This window comes from Pecten maximus, chromosome 8 (assembly GCF_902652985.1).
Source record: "Pecten maximus chromosome 8, xPecMax1.1, whole genome shotgun sequence".
Taxonomy (NCBI): Eukaryota; Metazoa; Mollusca; class Bivalvia; order Pectinida; family Pectinidae; genus Pecten; species Pecten maximus.
The window spans coordinates 40,363,589-40,374,590 of NC_047022.1; the positions used below are offsets into that span (position 1 = coordinate 40,363,589).

The window sequence follows — 11,002 nt, forward strand, 5'->3', positions numbered from 1 at the left end:
CCTTAAGGTGAAAAGAATTTCACTTTTTTCACTTAAGTGAAATAAAACATAATGCAAATAAATGTTAAAATCCCTTAAGACAAAAAGAATTTCACTTAAGTGAAAAAAAATTATGTGCAGACATAATGCAAAATACTTGTCCCTTAAGTGAAATTCTTTTCATCTTAAGGTAAATAAAACTGACCATATGTCCATAAAGTCACTCTGTCCTCCTATCCACCCCATGGTATAATGGAATGAACCCCTTGGACCTGTCAACTAAGAAACAGTGTGAGTAAACTTTAACTTTGATACGTTCTTATCACTTATCATAAGGGAAATAAATAAAACATATGAAAGTAAATCATATGGGAAATAGTATTGATTTTACCAACAACAAATGAAGTAGAGAAACGTCTCGAATTGGTCAGAAATTAAACACCCAATGCTTGGTCAATAGATGGACTAGTCCATATCTGATTCATGAGAGTGGGTGTCCGATTTACTCAACAGCAGCATTTGCATTATGTTTTATTTCACTTAAGTGAAAAAGATTTTCCCTTAAGATGAATAAGATTTATTTCACTTAAGTGAAATTCTTTTTCACTTAAGTGAAATAAAACATAATGCAAAAAAAAATCTTTTAACCTTAAGGTAAAAAGTATTTCACTTAAGTGAAATAAATTTGAAGCATATTTTACCTTAAGAGGAAATGGGATTAAATGTTAAAACGGCTTGCCATAGTCTCTCTCAATTCCAAGATGGGTTGCTGAGTTTGATACTGGGAGTTTTTCGCCATTTATCAGCCAGGTTTGTTCTTCACTCTCATTGAATATGAGAACTGTGTGGACTTTTTGCTCTCAGAACGTACCTTTGTTTATTTGCATAAGCCGCCTGTATATCAAGCTTGGATTTGTAGCTCGAATGCATCGTTGCTAATCAAGGTGACGTCGTCGGCGGAACTGGTGGAATTTCACTGTAAATGTTCCCTAGATGCATTCCAATCTGGTTCTGTTCAAGGGTCATGAGCAGGTCGTTAATTAATATCTTGTAGGCGCTGGGAAAACCAGACTTCACCTTGTCTTACTCCCTGCTGCACCCTGTTGTGAGATCTGGTGTTGCGATGCCGGTTTTCATAATGCCTGGTATATGTAGGTTCTTAAATATACAGTTGACAAGGTTGGTGATGATTGACATGAGAAGAGGGTCACCGTACTTTAAATGTTCCGTGGACATTCTTGACCGCTGACAATCTTGTTTTTACATGCATATCTCTGTCGATCATAGCGCTTGCCATGAAATAATATCAGTTGAAGATTCAAGGTGCGTGGTTCGACGCTACTAATCAGTGTCATTTTGTGTATCTCAGGAAGCTGAAAACGGTCATGTGTGTGCTGTCATGGTTGCTTTCTTGGGAAAGGCAATTTACCCTAATTGTTCAGGATGACAATGTACTAGAGTTTTGCATTTCTTATGATGGTCCCTAAGATTTTAAGGATCCGTTTGTGTGTCTCCGCGTTACAGCAGCGTTTGAAGACCGAGTTTGTAGATGCTGTATGCGTTTGATCAGCTGCCGAAAGTTGAGGTCCAGCTTATCCATATCTGAGGCTGTGATGTTCACTATACCTAGCTAGCCCGTAGGTTAACCTTGGTAATACATAAATCTCTATAAGGTGAGAGGTTACTTGCGGTGGTGACACGACTCTCAGTTACGCCCTTTGTTCCTGAGGTTGATTTCGTGTCTCTATGGCAAGCCGTTTTAACATTTAATCCCATTTCCTCTTAAGGGGTTGTTTTTTCACTTAAGTGAAAAAGGAATTTCACTTAAGTGACAAAAGAATTTCACTTAAGTGAAAAAACATAATGCAAATAATTTATTCACCTTAAGGTGAAAAGAATTACACTGAAGTGAAATTCTTTTTCACTTAAGTGAAATAAAACATAATGCAAATAAATGTTAAAATCCCTTAAGACAAAAAGAATTTCACTTTAGTGAAAAAAATTTATGTGCAGACATAATGCAAAATACTTGTCCCTTAAGTGAAATTCTTTTCATCTTAAGGTAAATAAAACTGACCATATGTCCATAAAGTCACTCTGTCCTCCTATCCACCCCATGGTATAATGGAATGAACCCCTTGGACCTGTCAACTAAGAAACAGTGTGAGTAAACTTTAACTTTGATACGTTCTTATCACTTATCATAAGGGAAATAAATAAAACATATGAAAGTAAATCATATAGGAAATAGTATTGATTTTACTAACAACAAATGAAGTAGAGAAACGTCTCGAATTGGTCAGAAATTAAACACCCAATGCTTGGTCAATAGATGGACTAGTCCATATCTGATTCATGAGAGTGGGTGTCCGATTTACTCAACAGCAGCATTTACATTATGTTTTATTTCACTTAAGTGAAAAAGATTTTCCCTTAAGATGAATAAGATTTATTTCACTTAAGTGAAATTCTTTTTCACTTAAGTGAAATAAAACATAATGCAAAAAAAAGTCTTTTAACCTTAAGGTAAAAAGTATTTCACTTAAGTGAAATAAATTTGAAGCATATTTTACCTCAAGAGGAAATGGGATTAAATGTTAAAACGGCTTGCCATAGTCTCTCTCAATTCCAAGATGGGTTGCTGAGTTTGATACTGGGAGTTTTTCGCCATTTATCAGCCAGGTTTGTTCTTCACTCTCATTGAATATGAGAACTGTGTGGACTTTTTGCTCTCAGAACGTACCTTTGTTTATTTGCATAAGCCGCCTGTATATCAAGCTTGGATTTGTAGCTCGAATGCATCGTTGCTAATCAAGGTGACGTCGTCGGCGGAACTGGTGGAATTCCACTGTAAATGTTCCCTAGATGCATTCCAATCTGGTTCTGTTCAAGGGTCATGAGCAGGTCGTTAATCAATATCTTGTAGGCGCTGGGAAAACCAGACTTCACCTTGTCTTACTCCCTGCTGCACCCTGTTGTGAGATCTGGTGTTGCGATGCCGGTTTTCATAATGCCTGGTATATGTAGGTTCTTAAATATACAGTTGACAAGGTTGGTGATGATTGACATGAGAAGAGGGTCACCGTACTTTAAATGTTCCGTGGACATTCTTGACCGCTGACAATCTTGTTTTTACATGCATATCTCTGTCGATCATAGCGCTTGCCATGAAATAATATCAGTTGAAGATTCAAGGTGCGTGGTTCGACGCTACTAATCAGTGTCAGTTTGTGTATCTCAGGAAGCTGAAAACGGTCATGTGTGTGCTGTCATGGTTGCATTCTTGGGAAAGGCAATTTACCCTAATTGTTCAGGATGACAATGTACTAGAGTTTTGCATTTCTTATGATGGTCCCTAAGATTTTAAGGATCCGTTTGTGTGTCTCCGCGTTACAGCAGCGTTTGAAGACCGAGTTTGTAGATGCTGTATGCGTTTGATCAGCTGCCGAAAGTTGAGGTCCAGCTTATCCATATCTGAGGCTGTGATGTTCACTATATCTAGCTAGCCCGTAGGTTAACCTTGGTAATACATAAATCTCTATAAGGTGAGAGGTTACTTGCGGTGGTGACACGACTCTCAGTTACGCCCTTTGTTCCTGAGGTTGATTTCGTGTCTCTATGGCAAGCCTGTTTTAACATTTAATCCCATTTCCTCTTAAGGGGATGTTTTATTTCACTTAAGTGAAAAAGGAATTTCACTTAAGTGAAAAAAGAATTTTACTTAAGTGAAAAAAACATAATGCAAATACATGTAATTTATTCACCTTAAGGTGAAAAGAATTTCACTTTTTTCACTTAAGTGAAATAAAACATAATGCAAATAAATGTTAAAATCCCTTAAGACAAAAAGAATTTCACTTAAGTGAAAAAAAATTATGTGCAGACATAATGCAAAATACTTGTCCCTTAAGTGAAATTCTTTTCATCTTAAGGTAAATAAAACTGACCATATGTCCATAAAGTCACTCTGTCCTCCTATCCACCCCATGGTATAATGGAATGAACCCCTTGGACCTGTCAACTAAGAAACAGTGTGAGTAAACTTTAACCTTGATACGTTCTTATCACTTATCATAAGGGAAATAAATAAAACATATGAAAGTAAATCATATGGGAAATAGTATTGATTTTACTAACAACAAATGAAGTAGAGAAACGTCTCGAATTGGTCAGAAATTAAACACCCAATGCTTGGTCAATAGATGGACTAGTCCATATCTGATTCATGAGAGTGGGTGTCCGATTTACTCAACAGCAGCATTTGCATTATGTTTTATTTCACTTAAGTGAAAAAGATTTTCCATTAAGATGAATAAGATTTATTTCACTTAAGTGAAATTCTTTTTCACTTAAGTGAAATAAAACATAATGCAAAAAAAAGTCTTTTAACCTTAAGGTAAAAAGTATTTCACTTAAGTGAAATAAATTTGAAGCATATTTTACCTTAAGAGGAAATGGGATTAAATGTTAAAACGGCTTGCCATAGTCTCTCTCAATTCCAAGATGGGTTGCTGAGTTTGATACTGGGAGTTTTTCGCCATTTATCAGCCAGGTTTGTTCTTCACTCTCATTGAATATGAGAACTGTGTGGACTTTTTGCTCTCAGAACGTACCTTTGTTTATTTGCATAAGCCGCCTGTATATCAAGCTTGGATTTGTAGCTCGAATGCATCGTTGCTAATCAAGGTGACGTCGTCGGCGGAACTGGTGGAATTTCACTGTAAATGTTCCCTAGATGCATTCCAATCTGGTTCTGTTCAAGGGTCATGAGCAGGTCGTTAATTAATATCTTGTAGGCGCTGGGAAAACCAGACTTCACCTTGTCTTACTCCCTGCTGCACCCTGTTGTGAGATCTGGTGTTGCGATGCCGGTTTTCATAATGCCTGGTATATGTAGGTTCTTAAATATACAGTTGACAAGGTTGGTGATGATTGACATGAGAAGAGGGTCACCGTACTTTAAATGTTCCGTGGACATTATAGTTTGCATGACGTCTTCCTTAGAGACAGTTGGAAGGTTTTTGATGCTTTGTTCGCTGGATATGCCAGAGGTTTACAATATCATTCTCTACTACAGTTTTGTGTTCATCATGGAAGTTTTTTGTTATGGGTAGGTGTGGAAATCTCTTCGAAGTAGTCGGCCCAGGCTTCACATACACTGACATCATCGTTGTAAAGTTTATTGTTGTCTGTTTGTTTTGCTGCTTAAAGTTAAAGTAGGGATCTCAGATATCTTTTGCATTATATTTTGTTTTGGTCTTCCTGCCGCTTTCCATCTTGCATGATGTACCTTGCTTTTTTTGTGGCTTCTGTCAGTTTTGGGGTCCATGCTTTTTTCCGGCCTGTTGATTAGTGCTTCATCTGTAGCTGACAGTATTTGTATTGTAGTCTCTAAAAATACACCCAAATTCTCTTTGGTAATAACTCCGCCATCACTAATAAGTTCTTCATTTTTTTCTTCAGTTATTGCCTGATATGCAGTCTTGTCCATCCTGGGCCATAGCGTTCTATGATTGAAGGTTTTGTTATAGCTCACACTTAACTGTGATTAGTATAGAGTCGTGAGTTGTGTTATTACTTGCTTCCCGCTGGAAAGTTGTGTAGGTTGTGATCTGATTTCCTGTTTCAATAAAGTGGTCTATTTAGGATGTATCTTGTCCATTATGATGATAGAATGTAGGAGTCTTGTTATATGAAACTGGAGACACTGCAGAACTTAAATGTAAAAGTAGACGGGCCGCAATAGGGAGCATGAATCTATAGTAGACAGTGGCCGCTACAAGAAGCATGAATCTAGACCCAGCAGTGACCGAAATAGGAAGCAAGAATCTAGAGTAGACAGTGGCCTCTAATTAGAGCACAAATCTACAGCTTCAGCAGCTGTTACAGGAAATATGCAGTGATTGCAAAAAGAGAATGAATCGAGACCCAGTAGTGACAGCTTTAGGAAATAAGAATCTAGAGTAGACAATGACCGCTACAACGAGCATTAATCTAGATACAGCAGTGGCCGTTAAAGGGAGCATGAATCTAGAGTAGACAGTGGCCTGCTACAGGGAGCAAGAATCTAGAGTGGACGGTGGCCGCTACAGCCAGCGTGAATCTAGAGTGGACCGTTGCCGCTACAGGGAGCATGAATCTAGAGTAGACAGTGGCCGCTACAGTGAGCATGAATCTAGAGTAGACAACGGCCTTTAAAGGGAGCATGAATCTAGAGTAGACAGTGGTCGCTATAGGGAGCATGAATCTAGAGTAGACAATGGCCGCTACAGTGAGCATGAATCTAGAGTAGACAGTGGTCGCTACAGCGAGCGTGAATCTAGAGTAGACAGTGGCCGCTACAGGGAGCCTGGATCTGGAGTAGACAGTGGCCTATTAATGGAGAATAAATCTAGACTAGACAGTGGCCGCTACAGGGAGCATGAATCAATAATAGACAGTGGCCATTAAAGCAAGCATGAATGTAGAGTAGACAGTGGCCGCTACAGGGAGCATGAATGTAGAGTAGACAGTGGCCGCTACAGGGAGCATGCATCTAGTATAGACCTTGGCTGCTACAGGGAGCATGCATCTAGTATAGACCTTGGCTGCTACAGGGAGCATGAATCTAGAGTAGCTAGTGGCCGCTACAGGGAGCATGAAGCTAGAGTAGACAGTGGCCGCTACAGGGAGCAAGAATCAATAATAGACAGTGGCCATTAAAGCAAGCATGAATCTAGAGTAGACAGTGGCCGCTACAGGGAGCATGAATGTAGAGTAGACAGTGGCCACTACAGGGAGCATGAATCTAGTATAGACCTTGGCTGCTACAGGGAGCATGAATCTAGAGTAGCCAATGGCCGCTACAGGGAGCATGAAGCTAGAGTAGACAGTGGCCGCTACAGGGAGCAAGAATCAATAATAGACAGTGGCCATTAAAGCAAGCATGAATCTAGAGTAGACAGTGGCCGCTACAGGGAGCAAGAATCTAGAGTACACAGTGGCTGTTACAGGGAGAATAAATCTAGTATAGACCTTGGCTGCTACAGGGAGCATGAATCTAGAGTAGCCAATGGCCGCTACAGGGAGCATGAAGCTAGAGTAGACAGTGGCCGCTACAGGGAGCATGAATCTATAGTAGACAGTGGCCGCTACAGGGAGCATGAATCTAGAGTAGACAGTGGCCGCTACAGGGAGCATGAATCTATAGTAGACAGTGGCCGCTACAGGGAGCATGAATCTAGAGTAGACAGTGGCCGCAACAGGGAGCGTGAATCTAGAGTAGACAGTGGCCGCTACAGGGAGCGTGAATCTAGAGTAGACAGTGGCCGCTACAGGGAGCTTGAATCTAGAGTAGACAGTGGCCGCTACAGCGAGCATGAATCTAGAGTAGACAGTGGCCGCTACAGGGAGCATGAAGCTAGATTAGACAGTGGCCGCTACAGTGAGCTTGAATCTAGAGTAGACAGTGGCCGCTACAGGGAGCATGAAGCTAGAGTAGACAGTGGCCGCTACAGGGAACATGAAGCTAGATTAGACAGTGGCCGCTACAGTGAGCTTGAATCTACAGTAGACAGTGGCCGCTACAGTGAGCTTGAATCTACAGTAGACAGTGGCCGCTACAGTGAGCTTGAATCTACAGTAGACAGTAGTCGCTACAGGGAGCATGAATCGTGATCGTGATTCTAGAGTAGACCTTGGCAGCTGCTGGAAGTAAAAACTCCGAGAAGGTGGTGGCCCCTACAGGGAGTACATATATATCTGGGGTAACCAGAGGCTGCTACAAAGAAAACAAATCTAGAATCAGATCTAGAATGTAAATCGTATACTGTTACTTTATAATGACTTAGGATAAACAATTTTATTAGGACTTTGGATAAATGTGATATTAACTGTATCTTGACAACAAGCTACACAATTGCAGGCCATTTTACATTTTACTGATCATCACATCAAATCATACATCATGTGTGTATATATATAAAATAAAGCAATTTTTAAAAGCAAATATGGCTCTTATAAAACACATATACTTAATGAGTCAATTATCACACCAGACCAGGAGATTCCAATGACAACTTATAAAAATAAAGTGCCGAAGTTTACTGTCGTACGTGGACGGATAGTAAATCTTCAATCACAACCAACTACCCATACCTTAACAATACAACACCATTGTTTAATTACAATTCACGACAACCAATTCCACTTGAATGAATCCTTTGAAATAATTTAGTTTTTTATACATATCTATTTCATAACAAATCACGTAATATAACATCCTTTTATCAAAATTATTCTTTATCACAAATTTGTTTTACTAACAATGTCATGCATTCATCACCTTACCAATGTCAAACAAGATTTATTTTTCTTCTGAGAATGCACATGTAAATGTAAATCTAACTAAAAATATCAATTTCATTGGACGGTCATGCTTGTAAATGTACTCTGTGCAATAATTTCATACAAAAGGGAAAAATATTCACAAAATGCATTACATTACTCACCTCACACTTATGGAGGAAAAACATTATATCTCATCTCATTACTCACCTCACACTTACGGAGAAACAATATTATATCTCATCTCATTACTCACCTCACACTTACGGAGAAACAATATTATATCTCATCTCATTACTCACCTCACACTTACGGAGAAACAATATTATATCGCTTCACATTACTCACCTCACACTTAATCTAACAAATAAATGAAAACAGGTATATACAGCCTCATCATACATGAACATCCACATAAAATGTATTATGTCAAAATTCTGAAAGCACTTTTAAAATAGCATATCATTATTTGAAATAACTTCCTACACAATGAACTTTAGTTCCATAACCTTGTTACAGTAACAGGGCTTTGTTTTAAACTTCATTGTCCGGCTTTTATATAACCAATGACTTCAAAGCCTTGGCATGGACGACACTTCCAATTACTGCATAGGGCAAGGATCAACATCACAACAGCTGATTGTATAAAGGTCTTTGGTAGTTCTGCTGGATACACTAACATGTAGCTATACACACACACCTCATTATAAGGATTAGCCAGATTTCTGTATTAGTTTGAAAATAATTATAGAAAAGTAATAATTTCACATAATGTAGGTAGTTATTGCTACTATATATAATAATGTTACAATGTACAAGGAATAAATGTGAGCATTTAAAAATCAAACATGTTCAATGCCAAGGCTATAAATGAAATCATGCTCAATTACAAAACTATTCAACAATTTTTCAGACGATGAATTCTATAAAAGATTGAAATACAAAACCTCTTAGCACCTGACAGTTTTAGCTTTGCGTAACTTAAATGAAGATCAGACTATTAAAGTGAAATAGATACTTATAAAAAAAATCACTATATATTTCAACCGTATTTTGGATTATACACTAACGAGAAACCCGATTCTCAGGAAATAAGGATCTCGGCCATACATTTACGGTTAACCATGACAGACTAACCAGAAACCAGAGTCTTGGGAAATAAGGATCTCGGCCAATCATTTAAGGTTAACCATGACAGACTAACCAGAAACCAGAGTCTTGGGAAATAAGGATCTCGGCCAATCATTTACGGTTAACCATGACAGACCAGAAATCAGAGTCTCGGGAAATAAGGCTCCTTGAAGAAATAAAGATATACAGTAACACAACAAAGCTTACAGTACCCTGCAGCAGTTAGTTGGACGTAATGATGTAGATAGCAGAGACAAACTTAACTCATCTTGTGGTGGAATGTAATTAAAAAGACAATGATTCATTATGAATACTTTAAAAATATGACACACATTGACTGGATATGTAGTGGTACACATAAAACTCTATAGGTAACACAGATATGACACCAGAAGGGATAGCCTACAAACGTAAACATACATATTTTAGCGGCAATATCTTGGAGATATTTGTAATTCAGCATTTAATTAAACCAAATTATGACCACCGTATTGTAGGTTATGTACATTGTTTTCTATGGCAAGTATCATGGTAGCACAAATTCTTAATGGCATTATTTTGTTTTAATTCTGGTAAACGCTCAACTTTAACTGCTCCAAGATACATATGTTTACAGTACTGTACAGTCTGATTGTCCAGAAAATCTTGGACCTTCTACTTCATGTTGATTTCAAATAAATTTTTAAGTAGTTGTCAAAATGTCCAAGATTTGTAACCAATAACAAAATATAGCACTATGGAACACGATATAGGTAATACAAACAACATTACTCAACTCAACAAATCAACAACAAGTACGGGAAAGAATGGGCATCGAAAAGGTCAATATCTGTCCCTTTGACCTTCATAATATATAATTTATAAAACAGAGGGATCTTTGCATGCACCACAGAATGATCTTTATTGGTTTTATGATTTTTATGTTTTTCTCCTATTTTTCCTTCTTTCCTCACTTCCTGTCAATAATTTGATAACAAGGGGAACCTTTATAAGGAAGGCTTGAAAAAAACTTTCTGATATCAATAACAAATCTCCATAGTCAAAATCAAAGATGGCCACCTGTCAGCCATTTTGTTTTCTTCATCTGATTGGGAGCAAAGGAAACAAACTAAATATGAAGTTTGAGAAATATCCTCCAAGTACTCTCAAGAAATAGTGATACTAAACTTCAACTATTGAAGATGGTCCCCAGATTGAGTATTTTGTTTACCAGATCAGACTCAAATTGAATATACATATGAACCTATGGACCAATTCATAAAGTTTGAGAAATATCAAAAAACCAAAGGGAACATACAGAACATTTGAAATTTGAAAAAAAATCCATTGAGAACTTCTGAAGAAAAAGCAACTAGAACTGTCGTCCAGAGGGCCAACTCATACCCCCTGCTCCTGCATCCCACATCATTACTATGTGTTCATTTATACAATAAACGAGATATACAGTTAAATCTCACTTAGTCGTATTCAGTTTTCTTGGTTACCCTAATTCTTTTTTTATCTATATTATGAAGAAATGTTTGTACATGACATTATGAAATGATTTCACATGAGAAAATCTTTTCAA

At 37.8% G+C, this 11,002-nt stretch overlaps 1 protein-coding gene across 1 annotated transcript; it reads left to right on the forward strand.

The window, feature by feature from the left end:
* Window positions 1–5,766: 5,766 nt before the first annotated feature.
* On the forward strand, window positions 5,767–7,635 carry LOC117332325 (nipped-B-like protein B). The gene is made up of 2 exons (XM_033891211.1): window positions 5,767–5,813; window positions 7,008–7,635. Exons 1-2 carry the CDS (start codon window positions 5,767–5,769, stop codon window positions 7,633–7,635), a joined length of 675 nt encoding a protein of 224 aa, XP_033747102.1.
* The last annotated feature ends 3,367 nt before the right edge of the window (window positions 7,636–11,002 follow it).

Bases quoted from the DNA above. Each gene is read 5' to 3' on its own strand.
- LOC117332325 (XM_033891211.1), top strand. From the start codon at position 5,767: ATGAATCTAGACCCAGCAGTGACCGAAATAGGAAGCAAGAATCTAGA. The intron at 5,814-7,007 runs GTAGACAGTGGC...TGGCTGCTACAG, and splicing joins ATAGGAAGCAAGAATCTAGA to GGAGCATGAATCTAGAGTAG.